Source organism: Bos grunniens, chromosome 8 (genome assembly GCF_055505025.1).
Source record: "Bos grunniens cultivar Pamir isolate PY7600 chromosome 8, Bosgru_T2T1.0, whole genome shotgun sequence".
Classification (NCBI taxonomy): Eukaryota; Metazoa; Chordata; class Mammalia; order Artiodactyla; family Bovidae; genus Bos; species Bos grunniens.
Genome location: NC_141172.1, coordinates 74042104 through 74061446, shown reverse-complemented (window position 1 = coordinate 74061446; position 19343 = coordinate 74042104). Strand labels below are relative to the sequence as shown.

The 19343-nt window shown below is 48.5% G+C and overlaps 1 protein-coding gene across 1 annotated transcript; it reads left to right on the top strand.

Annotated features, from left to right (window-relative positions):
* Window positions 1–719: 719 nt before the first annotated feature.
* On the top strand, window positions 720–18898 carry TRIM35 (tripartite motif containing 35). Its single transcript, XM_086416548.1, has 6 exons — window positions 720–1217; window positions 10821–10916; window positions 13002–13232; window positions 13561–13583; window positions 14413–14531; window positions 16068–18898. Exons 1-6 carry the CDS (start codon window positions 783–785, stop codon window positions 16643–16645), a joined length of 1482 nt encoding a protein of 493 aa, XP_086272674.1. The 5' UTR covers window positions 720–782; the 3' UTR covers window positions 16646–18898.
* Window positions 18899–19343: the final 445 nt, after the last annotated feature.

Here is a 19343-nt window from a genome sequence, read left to right as displayed (position 1 = left end):
GGAAATAGATTTTGTTAAAGATTGTGACTTGTCCGCCTATCCAAACAAGACAAGAATTGGGTCTTCTCAGAGGTCTTCCACTGCCCCCTGCTCTCACTTGTTTCTTGCTTACCCCAGCAGGCAGGAACTAAACAGGCCAAAATAAGTAAACAACTAATTCAAGGGCGGGCATAGATCTTTCAAAGGGGCACTGCAAACTCAAGCGGTGAAAACGCTAACGACGTTGCAAGATCACACTCCACTAGGAACCACAAAGTAAGGAGCTCTGGCTTCTCCCACCTCGAGGGCCTGAGATTTCCGGGAACTAAGGAAGTAGTGGCAACCCACTCCAGTACTCTTGCCTGGAAAATCCCATGGACGGAAGACCCTCGTAGGCTACAGTCCATGGGGGTCACAAAGAGTCGGACACGACTGAACGACGACACATGTGACTACATCACAAAGAAGTGGCTCATTTTCCATTTGAAATCGGAAGTAGGTTTCAATGCTACGGAAGCCCTACAGCACGGATGGGTAGTTTCTTCTTGGCTAAACTTGTAGGGCACGCCTAGAAACCGCGCGGACCGCAGAGCAGATGGGCTCCGCCCTACGCTTCCGGGATTTCCCGAGCTGACCGGAACTGGGGCGGAGCCGCTTAAGCACACCCAGAGCAATTGGCCGGGGCCGCTGTCGCTCAGTGCTCCGAACGGAAGAGGCTGGGCCCTTCTCTCAGGGTCCGGAGAGCGGTCAGGCGGGTGGGAGGGACTGGAGCGAAAGTTACCGGCTCAAGAGCCGGGAAGGTTATGGAGCCGGGCCCCGCCGCGTCCCCTGGACCTTCCCGCTCCTTCAAAGAGGAGCTGCTGTGCGCCGTCTGCTATGACCCCTTCCGCGATGCCGTGACTCTGCGCTGCGGCCACAACTTCTGTCGCGGGTGCGTGACCCGCTCCTGGGAAGTTCAGGTGGCGCCCACCTGCCCGGTGTGCAAGGACCGCGCGGCCCCCGCCGACCTGCGCACCAACCACACCCTCAACAACCTGGTGGAGAAGCTGCTGCGCGAGGAGGCCGAGGGCGCGCGTTGGACCAGCCACCGCTCCCCGCGCCTCTGCCGCCTGCACCGCGGCCAGTTCAACTTTTTCTGCCTCGACGACAAGGAACTGCTGTGCTGCTCTTGCCAGGCCGACCCCAGGCACCAGGGACACCGCGTGCAGCCGGTGAAGGACACCGCCCACGACTTTCGGGTAAGAGTTGCTGCGGGCGGGAGTTGGCCGAGAGCGCACGTGGACCGGAACCTAGCATCCTGACCCCGCTGCTCCTGCACTCCAGCCTGCCAGGGCTGGGTGTGCCCAGTCCCGTCCCTCTTGCCCCTGCCAGCTTGCTGGTGCCTTCTCAGGACCCCATCTTCCCCTGGTAACATACAGAGCCTACATCGAGTACCGCCCAGGGGGTCTGAGATAGAGGAGAGACTGTCAACAGGAAGTCTGAGAATTGGGGTTACAAGATGTTCTTAAGACCGCCCGCCCACCTCTGAAGGGCTGAGGCTCTGCACCCTTTCTACCAGGCGAATGTGGCTCATGCCCATTTTAGAAGCACAGGTTGAGTAAGCCCAACAACCCTGGAACTTGGCACACAGAGGGCAGAGGTGCAGCACCCGAAGTCCTGGTCAAGGATATGGAGCTTTTAGGTCTCCCCCACATCCCTCACCTACTTCCTGGGCCCCATTTATCGGATAGCTCTGGGGAGGCCTCTGGCCCTGGCCAGCTAGTTTATCCTGGATCACTCTCTCAGCATCTCCCATGCCTGGAGTTTCACTGGTTATAAATAAAGGAGCTCCAATATTTTGGCCACCTGATGTGGAAAGCCAACCCACTGGAAAAGACCCTGATGCTGGAAAAGATTGAGCAGAGGAGGAGAAGGGGACGACAGAGGATTAGATGGTTGGATGGCATCATCGACTCAATGGACAGGCGTTTGAGCAAACTCCAGGAGATGGTGAAGGACAGGGAAGCCTGGAGTGTTGCAGTCCATGGGGTGCCAAAGAGTTAGACATGACTGAGTGACTGAACAACAAGAAAAGGAGCAACTTATAAGGGAAAACTAACGTGAAGTTTTTGGCATAGGAAGGAAAATGATCAGGAAATAAGGGTTAGCTAGCCCAGGAGTTTTCAGAATTTTTGACCTTTGCTGGCCCATTGTTGTTGTTCAGTTGCTCGGTCGTTTCTGATTGTGACCCCATGGACTGCAGCACACCAGGCTTCCCACAGTGAGAAATATTTGTTTTTCCATTGTGACTCAGAAAGCCACATGTATGTATCATGTTCTGTATCAGTGGAAACAAAAATTCTGTGAAAATCTCTATTGTAGTCTGGCATTTTCTGTCATTATATTTTAAAAATTTCACAGGCTGTAAAACATTATTTTATCACTTATTAATACCAATTAATACATAGGTCAGACCCACAGTTTGGAGAACACTGGTTAGCTAGTCTGAAGATGAGTGTATTGAAAATAAGTGTATATTTCAAAAAGTTGAAAATAATTCTGTAAGAATGCCTATTCTTCAGATACTGTTTTAGTGCCTTTGTTGTTTAGTCACTAAGCTGTGTCTGACTCTTTTATGACCAGATGAACTGTACCTTACCAGACTCCTCTGTCCATGGGATTTTCTAGGCAATAATACTGGAGTGGGTTGCCATTTCCTTCTCCAGGGGGTCTTCCTGACCCTAGAATTGAACCCACGTCTCCTGCATTGACAGGCAGATTCTTTACCACTGAGCCACCAGGGAAGTTCACAATGAAAGTAGACAGTTCCATTACATTTTGGCAAAGTTCAAGTGAAGGAGAGTGTCATCAACATGCTTATTTGAAGAGTGTTTGAACAGTGGTCCACAGCGATGCTTTTTCTTATTTCACCTGGCAGAACTGCCATGTCCTGATTTGAGACAGCCAATGTATTATTAAGTGTGGGCATTCTGGGCATCCTGGGGGCTGTTGTTGAGGTAAGGAAACACCATGAATCAAGTCGTGATGAGTCACTGTGGGGCTGGCAGATATAGATCAGGAAGGTGGGTGGGGGTCAAGGCCAAGAACACTAAGGCAGAACCTCCAGGTTTGGGCTAAGCCAGGATTCAAGATCAGTGAGCCAGGTACCAGGGAGTACATATGGTCTAATGACCTGTTACTGTTTATTCAACAGATGTCTTATACTGCTAGGCCCTGGGATACTGCAGAACAGGAGCTGAGCAGTAATTCATACCTTCAAGGAGCTTTAAGCAAAGACCCAGGGAATAAGAAGGTGTTAGCCAGGTGAAAGGGGTCAGGGAAGGTATTTCAGGCAGTGGCATGTGTAAGGGTCCAGAGGAGGGAGGCCAGATTTTCCAGGTACCTAGAGAATTTCAGGGTGAGAAAGAATGAGGATGGAGATGCAGAAGGAGCCAGGAGGTCCCAGGCTTGTCCTTTATCCTGAAGACTGTAGGGAGAGGACTTCCCTGGTGGTCCCATGGTTAAGACTTCACCTTCCATTGCAGGGGGTGCGAGTTTGATCTCTGGTTGGGGAGACAAGATCCCACATGCCTCGAGTCCAAAAAAAAACAACCCCAAAACATAGAGCAGAAGCAACATTTTAACAAATTCAGTAAAGACTTTAAAAATGATCCACATCAAAACAAAAAAATCTCAAAAAACCCCAAAAAAGACTGGGGAGTAGTGGGAATGTTTTAAGCAGAGGAAGGATGCCATCAGAGCAGTGGGCACTCAGGACAGTGTCTGAGGGGCCAAGGAGTCCAGTCCCAAAGATCTGAGGAGTGTGCTTAGCCTGGTGCCAACTGGCATCACTTGTATTAGACAGTTGTGCGCCAGGGCTGTCCTGGGTGCTGAGGCTGCAGAGGTCAGTAAACCAGAGCCCTTGCCCTGTGGAGCTGGGGGAAGTCAGCCAGCAGAGAGTCAAGTTGTAGTTCTGGATGATTGGAGTAGGTGGAGGTGTGGGGAGAGTAGCATGGGAAGGCAGGAGAGGTGAGAAGGGGCCAATGGGGAGCCCAAAAAGCTTTTACATAGGGGTTTGGTAATTTGATTTGTGTGTTGGAGACTACTTTGAGGAACTGCAGCAAAAATAGCAATCATACCAGACAACATCCTTTTTAAAAAAAATTATGTGTTTATTTTTGTCTGTGGTGAGTCTTCATTGCTGCATGCAGGTTTTCTCTAGTTGTGGCAAGTAGGGGCTACTCTATAGTCGCAGCACATAAGCTCAGTTGCCCACACTTCGTTGTTCCGCAGCGTGTGGGATCTTCCCAGACCAGGGACTGAACCTGTGTTCCCTGCACTGGCAGGGAGATTCTTACACTGAGCCACCAGGGAAGTCTGCAGCCTATATTTTTTGAGCACTTACTATGTACCAGGTACTCATAAGTGTTTCTGTCAACACATTTAATCCTCACAAAAACTCTGTGAGGTTGTATATTAGTTTCCAGTTGCTGTTGTCATAAATTGCCACAAACTGTGGTTGAACACAGCACAGATTTGTTATCCCACAGTCCTGGAGGTCAGAAGTCCAAACATCAAGGTGTTGGCAGGACTCTATGCCTTTTGGAGGCCAGAATAGGGTTTCTTTCATTATCTTGTCCAACTTTTGGAGGCCCTTTCCTCCATCATCCTGAAGTACATCATTCCAGCTTCTGCTTCTGTTGTCTCCTTGTCTTCTCTGACTCCCTCTTGGAAAGACCCTCATGATTTCAGGGAGCCCCTGTGGACAATCCAGGATGATCTCCCTGTCTTAAAGTCCATATGTTAATCACATCTACAAAATCCCTTTTGCCACATGAGGTAACACATCCCAGAATTAGGATGAGGGCATCTTTGGAGGAGGGTATAGCAACCCAGTTTCACTGCAGTATTCTTGACTGGAGAATCCCATGGAAAGAGGAGCCTGGTGGGCTACAGTCCATGGGGTTGCAAAGAATTGGATGCAACTGAGCACACATCTCTGGAGGCGCTGGTATTCAGCTTACTACACCTGGGTACTATTCTCTCCATTTTACAGACAGTAATACTGAGTCTCAGAGAGGTTAAGTAACTTGTCCAAAGCCAGAGCAGTTACTGTAGAGTTCACCTGGGGCCTTGCTCATCTCTTACTCCGGTGAGTGACATTGATAGACCCTTCTCTGGTGTCGGGCTAAGGTCTTCCCTACCAGCCCACTTTTCTGGGAGCTGTGAGGGCAGCTGCCTCTGTGTTTGGGTTCTTCGAGGCTTGTGTGGATGAGGGCCCCCATCAGTGGGCCAACAGGTATGGACTGAGTGCCTGCTCTGTGCCAGGCTGATCCCCTGCCTTCTTGGAGTCAGGTGGGCATAATCGAATACGTGCATACATCCTCAGTCGCTCAGGCATGCCCGACTCTTTTTCGACCCCATGGACTATAGCCCACCAGGCTCCTCTGACCATGGGATTCTCCAGGCAAGAATACTGGAGTGGGTTGCCATTTCCTCCTCCAGGGCATCTTCTGGAGCCATTTCCTGCATTGGCAAGCAGATTCTTTACCACCTGAGCCACCAGGGAGCAGTGGATGAAAGCCTCTGCCTTTGCAGAGCAAGCCTTCATTGTCTGCAATTTATGGAGCATCAGTGTGCTTGATGAGAGGACCAGGCATGAGGACCTACCCCCAGGAAGCCTGCAGCCTTTCCAGGAATGTGAGACAATGATGCTGGGTACGAAGTAAAGGTGTCCATGGAGGGGCAACTAAACTACACTGGGGAAATCAAAGCAGGGTTCTAGAGCAAGTGGGGTAGGGGCCCAAGTCGAGTTTTCAAGGCCATGTTGGGATAGTTGCCTGAAGCAGGTGGGGATCATATAGAAGCAGCAGTCTATGCAAAAGGACATGTTGTAAAGCTTTAAATACTGTAGAAGATTATCTTTATGACCTCAGGGGAGGGAGGCATTTCTTAAAACCAAGGAGCACCAATTTTGATTTGTCACCTTGGATTAGTGTTGCTGATCTTGATCTTCACATAAATGGGATGAAACTGTATGTACTTTCCTGCAAAATAATATATACATGTACTTTTTGACTTGTCTATGTATCAGTCAGTTCAGTTGCTCAGTCGTGTCCGACTCTTTGCGACCCCATGAATCACGGCACGCCAGGCCTCCCTGTCCATCACCAACTCCCGGAGTTCACCCAAACTCATGTCCATCGAGTCGGTGATGCCGTCCAGCTATCTCATCCTCTGTCGTCCCCTTCTCCTCCCGCCCCCAATCCCTCCCATTATCAGGGTCTTTTCCAATGAGTCAACTCTTCGCATGAGGTGGCTAAAGTATTGGAGTTTCAGCTTCAGCATCAGTCCTTCCAATGAACACCCAGGACTGGTCTCCTTTAGGATGGACTGGTTGGATCTCCTTGCAGTCCAAGGGAGTCTCAAGAGTCTTCTCCAACACCACAGTTCAAAAGCATCAATTCTTTGGAGCTCAGCCTTCTTCACAGTCCAACTCTCACATCCATACATGACCACAGGAAAAACCATAGCCTTGACTAGCCGGACCTTTGTTGGCAAAGTAATGTCTCTGCTTTTTAGCATGCTATCTAGGTTGGTCATAACTTTCCTTCCAAGGAGTAAGCGTCTTTTAATTTCATGGCTGCAGTTACCATCTGCAGTGATTTGGGAGCCCCAAAAAATAAAGTCCGACACTGTTTCCACTGTTTCCCCATCTATTTCCCATGAAGTGATGGGACCAGATACCATGATCTTAGTTTTCTGAATGTTGAGCTTTAAGCCAACTTTTTCTCTCTCCACTTTCACTTTCATCAAGAGGCTTTTTAGTTCCTTTTCACTTTCTGCCATAAGGGTGGTGTCATCTGCGTATCTGAGGTTATTGATATTTCTCCCGGCAATCTTGATTCCAGCTTGTGCTTCATCCAGCCCAGAGTTTCTCATGATGTACTCTGCATATAAGTTAAATAAGCAGGGTGACAATAAACAGCCTTGATGTACTCCTTTTCCTATTTGGAACTAGTCTGTTGTTCCATGTCCAGGTCTAACTGTTGCTTCCTGACCTGCATATAGGTTTCTCAAGAGGCAGGTCAGGTGGTCTGGTATTCCCATCTCTTTCAGAATTTTCCACAGTTTATTGTATCCACACAGTCAAAGGCTTTGGCATAGTCAATAAAGCAGAAATATATATTTTTCTGGAACTCTCTTGGTTTTTTGATGATCCAGTGGATGTTGGCAATTTGATCTCTGGTTCCTCTGCCTTTTCTAAAACCAGCTTGAACATCTGGAAGTTCATGGTTCATGTATTGTTGAAGCCTGGCTTAGAGAATTTTGAGCATTACTTTGCTAGCGTGTGAGATGAGTGCAGTTGTGTGGTAGTTTGAGCATTCTTTGGCATTGTCTGTCTTTGGGACTGGAATGAAAACTGACTTTTTCCAGTCCTGTGGCCACTGCTGAGTTTTCTAAATTTGCTGGCATGTTGAGTGCAGCATTTTCACAGCATCATCTTTCAGGATTTGAAATAGCTCCACTGGAATTCCTTCACCTCCACTAGCTTTGTTCGTAGTGATGCTTTCTAAGGTCCACTTGACTTCACATTCCAGGATGTCTGGCTCTAGGTAAGTGATCATACCATCATGATTATCTCGGTTGTGAAGATCTTTTTTGTACAGTTCTTCTGTGTATTCTTGCCACCTCTTCTTAATATCTTCTGCTTCTATTAGGTCCATACCATTTCTGTCCTTTATCAAGCCCATCTTTGCATGAAGTGTTCCTTTGGTATCTCTAATTTTCTTGAAGAGATCTCTAGTCTTTCTCACTCTATTGTTTTCCTCTATTTCTTTGCACTGATCACTGAGGAAGGCTTTCATAGCTCCGCTTGCTATTCTTTGGAACTCTGCATTCAAATGGGAATATCTTTCCTTTTCTCCTTTGCTTTTCGCTTCTATTCTTTTCACAGATATTTGTAAGGCCTCCTCAGACCGCCATTTTGCTTTTTTGCATTTCTTTTCCATGGGGATGGTCTTGATTCTGTCTCCTGAACAATGTCATGAATCTCCATCCATAGTTCATCAGGCACTCTGTCTATCAGATCTAGTCCCTTAAATCTATTTCTCACTTCCACTGTATAATCATAAGGGATTTGATTGAGGTCATACCTGAATGGTCTAGTGGTTTTCCCTACTTTCTTCAATTTAAGTCTGAATTTGGCAATAAGGAGTTCATAATCTGAGCCACAGTCAGCTCCCGGTCTTGTTTTTGCTGACTGTGTAGAGCTTCTCCATCTTTGGCTGCAAAGAATATAATAAATCTGATTTCGGTGTTGACCATGTGGTGATGTCCATGTGTAGAGTCCTCTCTTGTGTTGGAAGAGGGTGTTTGCTATGATCAGTGCATTCTCTTGGCAAGACTCTATTAGCCTTTGCCTTGCTTCATTCCGTATTCCAAGGTCAAATTTGCCCGTTACTCCAGGTGTTTCTTGACTTCCTACTTTTGCATTCCAGTCCCCTATAATGAAAAGGACATCTTTTTTGGGTGTTAGTTCTAAAAGGTCTTGTAGGTCTTCATAGAACCACTCAACTTCAGCTTCTTCAGTGTTACTGGTTGGGTCATAGGCTTGGATTACTGTGATATGGAATGGTTTGCCTTGGAAACGAACAGAAATCATTCTGTTGTTTTTGAGATTGCATCCGAGTACTGCTTTTTGGATTCTTTTGTTGACCATGATGGCTACTCCGTTTCTTCTAAGGGATTCCTGCCCACAGTAGTAGATATAATGGTTATCTGAGTCAAATTCACCCATTCCAGTCCATTTTAGTTCACTGATTCCTAGAATGTCGACGTTTACTCTTGCCATCTCCTGTTTGACCACTTCCAATTTACCTTAACTCATGGACCTGACATTCCAGGTTCCTATGCAATATTGCTCTTTACAGCATTGGACCTTGCTTCTATCACCAGTCACATCCACAACTGAGTATGGTTTTTGCTTTGGCTCCATCCCTTCATTCTTTCTGGAGTTATTTCTTCATTGATCTCCAGTAGCATATTGGGCACTTACCGACCCGGGGAGTTCCTCTTTCAGTATCCTATCATTTTGCCTTTTCATACTGTTCATGGGGTTCTCAAGGCAAGAATACTGAAGTGGTTTGCCATTCCATTCTCCAGTGGACCACATTCTGTCAGACCTCTCCACCGTGACCCGTCCGTCTTGGGTGGCCCCACATGGCATGGCTTAGTTTCATTGAGTTAGACAAGGCTGTGGTCTGTGTAATCAGATTGGCTAATTTTCTGTGATTATCACTGAAACCATTATCACAGAAAATGCATCTGTATATGTATCAGTAATTTGTTCCTTATTTATTGCTAAGTAGCTTTCCATATGTAAAAGTTAAAGTGTTAGTTGCTCAGTCGTGTCCGACTCTTTGTGACATAAGGATGACCAGAACGAATTGAAAAGAAAACTAAACCTGCAGTAAAGGAAATCACTGTTTATTTTCTGTAGAAGTGTGGTTAAAAGAATAGACCGTGGAGTCGGACATGGGCTAGTTATCTACTGCTGTGTGACAAACTCCCCCAAACATAGTGGCCTCAGACAAAAGTGTCTACTATCTCATGGTGTCTGTGGGTCAGGAATCTGGCATGACTGGATGGGTGTTTCTGCCTCAGGGTCTCAATGGTGCGGCAGTGTGAACCGGGGCTGCAGTCTCATCGGAAAGCCCAAGGAGGCCAGGATCCCTGCTCAGGCTCACTTGTGTGGTTGGCAGCAGGATTCAGGTCTTCATGGGCTGTTGGTCGGACACCCTTACTTCCTAGCCCCCTGGGCTGCTCTGTTGGTTGGGTCACTTCCATCTAGAGTGAGGGAGCAAAAGAGGGTGAGAAAGGGTCACTGTAGGCTTTTTGTCACCTCAGCTCATCTCCCGTCACTTTTGCCACATTCTCTTGATTAGAAGCATGTCTTTTGTAGATCCAGCCCTCAGGGAGGGGCTTTCAGCAGTGCAGTACTGGGAAGTGGGGATCCATAGGGCCATTTCCAAGGCTGTTTCCTCCAGTCTGGCCTCAGTGATTGATGTCCCTCCCACCTGCAGAGCATGCTCACTCCCTCCTAGGATCCCCAGTCATCTTGTCCCATTACGACGTTAGCTCAAAGTCCAGAATCTTGTCATCTAAACCAGGCCCAGGTGGGGATGAGGCTTTAGGGACTAAAAACACAGCTTAACTTTAGCACTCTGTTAACTATCTACATAGCATTTACATTGTACTTACAACTACTTACACAGACTTTTATACTAGCACTGAAGCATTTTTACATAAGGGACTTGAGCATCCTGGGATTTCAGTATCTGTGGGGATCCTAGAACCAACCCAGGATGACTATGGTTTAGACAAGGTCCTGTGGGAAGAACTGGGTTAACCTCGTGATCAGACCTGTTCTTTGATGACTGTAAACCAGTCCAGTTCACGAAGTTGTGAAGGGGGCCTGTGAGCACATTGTTGACCCCCCAGCTCGGGTTCACTCCTCCGCCTGCACCGGCTTTAGGCTTAGCAGGATGTCCTTCTGTTCTGTCCTGTGACCAGCATGGAAACTAGTCCCTTTACCTCCTCAGCTGTTTCCTATCTGTTTCGGGTATAAACAAAGGTGCTGGGTTAGAGGGTATCGGCGGCCCTTTGTGCTGTACACCATCAGGTGCAGGGTCAGAGCTATGCTTTCCCCACTGTGTCCCCCAGCATGTGGCTGGACTGGGTTCAGTAAATAATGGTCGAGTGGTACCCACAGTGAAGTGCACCTCCAGCTGTGATGTGGCATGCTGCGTCCCTGCCCGGCCTCTGCCCCTAACCCACCTCCTTCTGGTCCCTCTTGGCAGGCCAAGTGCAGGAACATGGAGCATGCGCTGCGGGAGAAAGCCAAGGCCTTCTGGGCAATGCAGCGCTCCTACGAGGCCATCGCCAAGCACAATCAGGTGAGTGAGCACTGGGGCTGAGGGTGCAGATGGGCACACTTGGACTACCGTGGGGCAGAGGTGTGGGTGGGCTGGCCCTGGCCATGGCTGCTGCTACAGGGTCAGCCTTCACCAGCCTTGCTGGCGAGCACAGCCTTGCCCTTGGATGCTGATTGTGACTTCATGGCATCTTTAAACACCTGGGCGTGGCCACGCCAGCAACCACCAAGCAGCTTCTGCAGCCCCCTGTGCCTGTGAACTCAGACTGATAACAGGTGCCATGCTGCACCACCTGCTGGGGTGCTCAAACCAGCAACACCCCCATTCTCACACCTCACATCCACTGTCTCCAGAATGCACCTGTCCATTGATGTTCCCTCTCCACTCCAGCATCTGTTCCAGGTCCGCATCGCCTCTGCCTGCCCTCCTACCTGGGCCCCATGCTTTTGCTCTTGTATGCAGTCCGCACTCCTTGCAGTGGACTGATCTTGTAAATAAAATAGATGGGTTGCGTCACTCCTCTGCTTCAAACTGTCTAGTTCAAGCTCCTCACCATGGCCTCAAGGGCCCTCATCCAACCCCCATGCCCCCCCGCTTCATCTACCCCCAGGCTTGGCCAGTGCCATCTGGCCTGATGTGGGATGCATTGGGGATACCTGGGTTGTGTCCATATGTCCAAGTGACAGCCCGTGTCTGTCCATCCCAGCTGCTGTAGAATTCTCATGTAGTCAGTCAGTTGTGGAGAGTCCAGGATACTGGCTTGACTAATGCTTTTCCTCTCAATTCAGTCCATCCTGGTGAATGAGAGGTGAAAATGTGTCTTCTCCTTTATTGAGAGGCTCCATGGCCAGTGTGAGGCTGGCTGGAGCTGACTTTGCACTGGCTGGCTTTTCCTGTCCACTCTGTTTTTTATCCCCCTGTGTGATAAGAAGCTTCCCAAATTTCACTCTCTTCCACTGTACCTTGTCAGTCTTTTTACCTGATATTTCAACAATGCCGTCTCTCCTCCTACGCTTTTCTTTGGTTATTAAAGTAAGTCAAACAAAGTGTGTGCTTCTTTCATAAGAATAACAGCTATCTGTATTTTTCCTGTGAATGTTCACATTCTTTTTCTTGGGATGTTTGTCTTGTCTTCTTGTAGAGACTTAAGAGCACTTTGTATATGAAGAATAACAATCTCATATATGTTGGAAATATTTTTCCTAGTTTGCCCTTTTTCAATAAATTGTGCATGCGTGCTCAGTCATGTCCAACTCTTTGTGACCCCATGACTGTAGCCCTCCAAGCTCCCCTGTCAATGGGATTTTCCAGGCAAGAATACTGGTGTAGGGTTCCATTTTCTTCTTCAGGGGATATTCCTGACCTAGGGATCAGATTCTTTACCACTGTGTCATCTGGGAAGCCCTTTCAATAAATCATTTCCCTCCCTTTCTGGTCATTTCCTCCTGTTCAGTGAATCATTTTGTCATATTAGCATGTTACTGATTCAGTTTTAAAATAAATACTTTCTACTATTTTTTTAAGCATCTATCAAATTTATCAAATTTGAAGTCCTAGTATTGGAAGGTGAGTGATTTTTAAAAATCGTTGCTATTTGCAACAGTTCACTTGTGTGATTCAGAGTTTCCCTCACTATTGTACAACCTATGCAAGTACAAAATATTATTGAGGAATTTATAGAATTACAGTTGTCCTCTATAAGCACTGATTTTGTTTTATTCATTGATCTAAACAATCTCATTATGCTGTTTGACTTTTTAATTTAAAACATGTCTTTTTTACAAAAATTTTTGGCCGCGCTCCAGGGTTTTTCTTTTGGAGGACCACTTAGTTGCCCCGAGCCATATGGGATCTACGTCCCACGCACTGAAAGGGGGATTCTCAACCACTGGACCACCAGGGAAGTCCCTATGCTGTTTGACTTATTTAAACTCACAAATATGTGCTAAGAAAGCTGCATCCATATTTTATCTTCGGAGGTTCTGCACGTGATTTCTTTTTTTTAAAAAATGGAGTTCCTTTGCTAAATATCTGGGGGCCACCCGCTGGGTGACGGCTGAGGCTCCGCCCCTCCTCTGCCCCACCCGGCCCCACCCTGTGCTGCAGGTGGAGGCAGCCTGGCTGGAAGCACGGATCCAGCAGGAATTTGACAAGCTCCGCGAGTTCCTGCGCGTGGAGGAGCAGGCCATCCTGGATGCCATGGCCAATGAGGCAAGGCAGAAGCAGCACCTGGCGGAGGAGAAGATGAAGCGGCTAACGGAGGACACGGAGGCCTTGGCCCATGAGATTGAGCGGCTGCAGATGGAGATGAAGGAGGATGACGTTTCCTTTCTCATGGTGAGGAGTGCAGTGTCCAGATCTAGTGACAGGGGCCAGATTTCAGGGGCCAGCGGGGACCCTGAGATCAGCAGCCCTGGCTATATTGTTTTTTAAAATATTTATTTATTTATTATTTTAAAGTATTTATTTTTGAGGTGGTATTGTCATCTTAACAATATTATTAATAATTTAATTATAGCAATATTAACCTTAATATTATTATTAATTTAATAATATTAAATGTCTGATCCATAAACATGGGATGTATGACTCCTTTTGAGGTCAGAGATTTATATGTTTTCTCTGTGTCTGTGTTTGTGTATCTGTTTGTGTTTTTTTTTCCCAGAAACACAAGAGCCGAAAACGCCGGTAAGTTGCCAAGTCTGGTAGGGGGAGGGGAAGCATAGGCAGAAATACCAGGGGTGCAACCTCAGGTGGCTGCCGGGCCAGGCAGGTGGTGAGGCCAGCTGGTGCAGTACAGAGGCAGCAGTGGGATCGGCCAAGTGGAGAGCCCTCTTTCAATACACGGACTTCCAGTTTGCACTGGTGCAGTGTTGTCTTCCTGAGGGTGGAGCGTGACCATCTACTATGTGGGGAGAGATTGTCATCCTGCATGGGGCTCGTAGTTCTCTGACGGTCAGCCCAACATTTAACCTTCTCCTTTGGTCAGCCCCCTCCCTCTGAGAGTCTCAGGACATATTAGTTTGTGTTGATGGTTGTTGGGGTCACAGAGATGAATGGGGAATAATTGTGTCCCGGTCAGAGCTGTACAAAGATGGAAGAGAATGCTTTTGGTGGTAGTGAGTTCCCTGTCACTGGAGGTGTTCAAGCAAAGGCCACTGCCACTTTCAAAACGTGGGACTAGAGGGCCCCTAAGGTGCCTTCTGACTCAGACATCCTATGAACTGATGTGTATGTATCATTTCTGCTCACATGAAATTAAACCATGTCTGAGAACCTCCTGTTTATATTTATCCCGGCAAGGGCAGGAAGGGCTCTAGTACTGAGTCCTGAAGAATATGAGCCGCCCAGTTGATTCCTGGCTCATCTCCCATCAGAGCCCAGTGTAGGTTTGTCTTGAATAAGGCAGCCAGGGAATGCAGGCCTGAGGCAAGGGATCCTGTTTCCAGCTGACTCAGTTAGGCCCAGAACACCTGCCCCTGGCCCTGCCCCGCAAAGCCCACTTCTCCTTTCCTAGCCTCTTCTGCACGATGGAGCCGGAGCCCATCCAGCCCGGCATGCTCATCGACGTCTGCAAGTACCTGGACTCCCTGAAGTACCGCGTCTGGAGGAAGATGGTTATGTGTGTTGAATCTGGTGAGTGGGGGCCCCAGGCAGGTGTAAGAGGCTGGGGGAGGTCATGCTGGGCAGAGGGCCAGCTGAACGAACTCCTTCCCGCTTCCCACCCCATAAGACCTGCACCACCTCCCTGCACTAGTCACCTTTCCAGCCTCTTTCACGCAGGTCCCTGTGCCCTGCCCCGCTGCATGTCCTGCTGCTCAAACCATTCTTGACAGAGCGCTTTCCTATTTTGGGTCCTGACACTTGGCCACCTCTCCAGAAAGAGCAGCTGACTTCCCTTTTTCTTCAGAACCATATTATATATATAATGAAAGAGAAGAGCTCCTCAGTTTAGGGCTGCCTCTCCCAAGGGGATTCTAGCCCATGCAAGTCGCTGCGGACTGAATGTGTCCCCGACCAAATTCGTATGTTGAAGGCCTAACCTCCATGTGATGGAATTTGAAAGCAGGGCCTTTGGGAGGTGATCATAGTTAGAGGAGATCATGTGGATGGGGCCCTCTGATGATCAGATTAGTGCCCTTTTAAGAAGAGACACCAGAGAGCTGGCTTCTTTTCTCTCTCTACCTCTGCCTTATGAGGACACGGTAAGAAGGCAGCCATCTGTAAACCAAAAAGAGGGCCCTCAGCAGAATGTAAGCATGCTGGATCCCTGGTCTCAGAATTCCAGTGGCAGAACCATGAGAAATATTGTCCTGTTGTTTAAGCCACCCCATCTCTGATACTTTTGAAGTAGCATCCCAAACTGAGACGTGATTTTATGGGGAGAAATGTCAGTGACCAGGGGCATGTCACATGCTTTTCTAAGGTGGTACAGGCATCTTGTGAGGTTCACTGGCTTCCTGTGGCTATCCTCACAAAAGACTGAAGTCTGGATGCTTTAAAATGACAGAATTTTCTTCTCATGGTTCCAGAGGCTAGGAGTTTAAAGCCAAGGTGTCTGCAGGGCCACACTGCCTCTGAAACCTGTAGGGGAGGATCCTTCTTCGCTTCTTCCTAAATTTTGGTATTTTCTGGTGGGCTCTGCTCAGGCAGTTGCAGCACTGCGACCTGTGCCTCCATCATCAGAGGGCTTTTCCCCTCAGGTGACTGGTTTTCTCCTTTTTCATAAGGACAGCAGTTATATTGGATCAAGGGCCCCTTCTCTTCCCATCTGATCTCATCTTAAATTGTTAACATCTGCAAGAACCTCATTCTCAAATAAGGTCACCTCCTGAGGTGCTGGGGTTAAGACTTCAACATACCTTTTTTGTAGGGCACGTTTTATGGGGTTTTTTGAACTTTATTTTGTATTGGGGTGTAGCCGAGTAACAATGTTGTGATAGTTTCAGGTGAACAGTGAAGGGACTCAGCCATACATATACATGTATCCATTCTCCCCCCAACTCCCCTCCCATCCAGGCTGTGCAGGGCACATTTCAACCCATAGTGCGACCCCCAGCCCAGGGCAGCCCCCTTTGTTCACTGGGCCAGGTGGAACACAGTGGGTCAGTTTAGGGGGACCCGAGGCCACAGGCTGGTCTGATTTCCCCACTGTCTTCTCTCCGCACCCAGTGCCTTTCAGCCTTGATCCCAACACCGCGGCTGGCTGGCTCTCTGTGTCCGATGACCTCACCAGCGTCACCAACCACGGCTACCGGGTGCAGGTGGAGAACCCGGAGCGCTTCTCGTCGGCGCCCTGCCTGCTGGGCTCCTGCATCCTGTCGCAGGGCTCACACGCCTGGGAGGTGGACCTGGGGGCACTGGCCAGCTGGCGCGTGGGGGTGGTGCGGACGCGACAGGATGCGGGCACCGAGGGCCACGCGCACAGCTGCTACCATGACACGCGCTCGGGCTTCTGGTATGTGGGCCGCACGCAGGGCGTGGACGGCGACCACTGCGTGACCTCGGATCCCGCCGCGTCGCCCCTGGTCCCCGCCATCCCGCGCCGCCTGCGCGTGGAGCTGGAGTGCGAGGAGGGCGAGCTGTCCTTCTATGACGCTGAGCGCCGCTGCCACCTGTACACCTTCCACGCCCGCTTCGGGGAGGTGCGGCCTTACTTCTACCTGGGCGGCTCGCGGGGTGACGGGTCCCCAGAACCACTGCGCATTTGCCCGCTGCGCATCACCATCAAGGAGGAGCTGGACAGCTGAGGACCCTTCGGCCCGCTGGACTCCGCTTGCATCCAGCAATCGGTCCCATTTCCTTCCTGTCGCTTCCCAAAGCCACGCTTGCCTTGGTACTTCTCTACCGCCTGCCTTCTTACCAGGATCTTCCCGCTGACCTACCCTGTCATTTTCTGTGGCTCCAGGCCACGGGCCTTTCCCTCCTTTTTTTTTGGTCCCTTTTCTCCCCCACTTTGAAAGTCAGCCAGGAGATACATCCTGGGTCAGGCTTTTTCCAAAGTTGTGGCATCCTCTGGATGTGAATTTCCTGATCCAGATTCTAAGATTTCTGGGGATAATGTTTGTTTCTAGAGTGGGTCTGTTTAAAAAATGTAGGTTTTTGTTTTAAAAGCATTTTTCAAGTGTTGTGAGGCCAGCAGATGGGAGGGGACTGCTGTTGAAAAGAGTTTGTTACTTACAGTTCCTAGGAGAAGGGGTGCTGCGGTGGGGATGGTGTGGGGAGGGGGGCACCAGGGGAAGCACCAGAGTCCTTAGGAGGCAAGGGGCGTGCTTTTCATGGAAAGGAAGAGAGGAGGCAGGGTACCGGGTGAGTGGGTTTATGATCGGCAAGTCTGAGTACTTTTCACAGGTTCTGGGGCATAGTGGCTGCCCCTAGTTGTCCTGAAACCTGGATGTGGGTTGATTGTACATGTGTGCATGCTCAGTCATGTCCTACTCTTTGTGACTCTATGGGCTGTACCCACCAGACTCCTCTGTCCGTGCAATTTTTCATTCAAGAATCCTGGAGTGAGTTACCATTTTCTGTTCCATGAAATCTTCCTGATGCAGGGATTGAATCCTCATCTCCTGCATTGACAGGCGGCTTCTTTACCGCTGAGCCACCTGGGAAGCCTGTGGATTGATTAGCACAGGGGATTATTGGCTTGGAGTGGATCCCTGTGAGAGCCTGGCACAGGAGGTAGTTGGGGTACTGTTTTGCATGTAAAAGATTGACTGCATTCAAAAGGCACACTCACAGGGGGGTTGTTTGCTGTCTGCAGGAACTTGCTGGCCAGGGAGGCTCCAGGAGCCAGAGTGGCCCCAGGAGCCAGAGTGGCAGGAATTCAGAAAAGAAGAAAATATGGTTATTCTAGCACCATTGCCATGGCTTTGGGCAGGACCCATGCCCTGGCTTGTCTGTCACTTTATACTGGTATTTAAGGCTGCTCTGTGGGCCTTGGTGGAGCCCTTCAGGGTGGGGGTGGGGACAAGGCTGCCCATCCAATCGGCTCTAACTTATAGATTAAGACTTCTTGCACAATTTCCTCTTGAACAGAGTTTCCAGAGCACTTTAAAAAACACAATTTAAATAGCATGATTTTCACTTTCCTCATCTGCAAATGAGATGGTAGATCTGGAAGGTGATGGATGCGCTGCAGTTGTGTGGAGGACCTTTCTCTGGTTCCTCTCACAGAGGTACAGGAGGAGAAGAAGAGGGCCCCTTTGTGTTAGGAGGGAAGGGAGGCGATTCTGTCCAGGGAGGGGGGTGTGTTGGTGTCAGGAATGAGGAGGGGCTCTGGGGCTCCGGTCTCTGCTGACCTCAGCCTGCTCATTCTTGTTCTGCTGCCTTTTACATCTTCATCCTGATTTCTTCTCCCTCTGCCTTGCCTCCAGACTCCTGCCTTACCTTTTCGTCTTCATGTGCCTGTGGAGGATTTTTAATTGTCACCTCCTCACTTGTGTCCTGGGACAGGGAATGTCTCCCTGTAGGAGCAATGTTTTAATGGAGGTGTTTTTACCGAAGACTCACAAACTTCTCCTGCTTGTGTCTCTTGGTTCACCGAAATGGACATTTTAAACAGAAATGATGATTCAAAACTAAAAATTGGTTATAAGTGTGATGTGTCCATCATTGGTGGCCAGGGGAGGGAGGTGGTAGGATATACCACTGAGTCAAGGGGACCAGATGCAAGAGAGGGGTGAGGATGTTGGCAAAGGGGTGGATGTGAGCTGAATGGCCCCTCTAAAGATGCTCAGATTCAGCAAAGCTCAAGGCACTTTGGACCCAACACATCTGAGTCCAGTGTGCACTTTGTACCATAAAGTATTTATCTGGCCTGTTAAATGCAAATCACTACCTAATAAATCTTGACCTGAAACTATTTTGTTAGTTGTTGTAAACTTTTAAAAATGTTTTTTCCTTTCCATCTTAGGTGTTGGAAGGGCTTTGTTTTATTTTTACAGGATATTGTGGATTGCCTAGGCCCCTTTTTACCAAAATAAAGTGTTTGAGCCAAAGTATACCTTTTTTTTTTTTTTTGACATTTTCCTTTCAGTGTTCTCATAAGCAAAAAGTTTCATTCACCTTGTAGCATGTATTCAATGTTTTTGTTTTTATCATTGGATAACCTATTATATGGATATATACTGCATTTTACTTACCAACTCTTTAGTTGGTGAAAACATTTTGATTGTTTTCACTTTTTGCCATTATGAATAATGCTGCTGTAAATATTTGTGTGCAAGATTTTGTGTGGACATATGTTTTTTGTTCTTGTGGATAGGTAAGTAGGTGCAGACTTGCTGGATCATGTCCTGACTCTCGTTTAACCTTTTGAGGGACTGCCAGGCCATTTTCCAGTGTGGCCGCACTTTGTATAGTCTTATAATGTAGGGAGGTTCCAGTTGGTCCATATCCTCGTTAACACTTGTTACTGTCCGTCTTTTAACTTGGGCATCCTAGTAC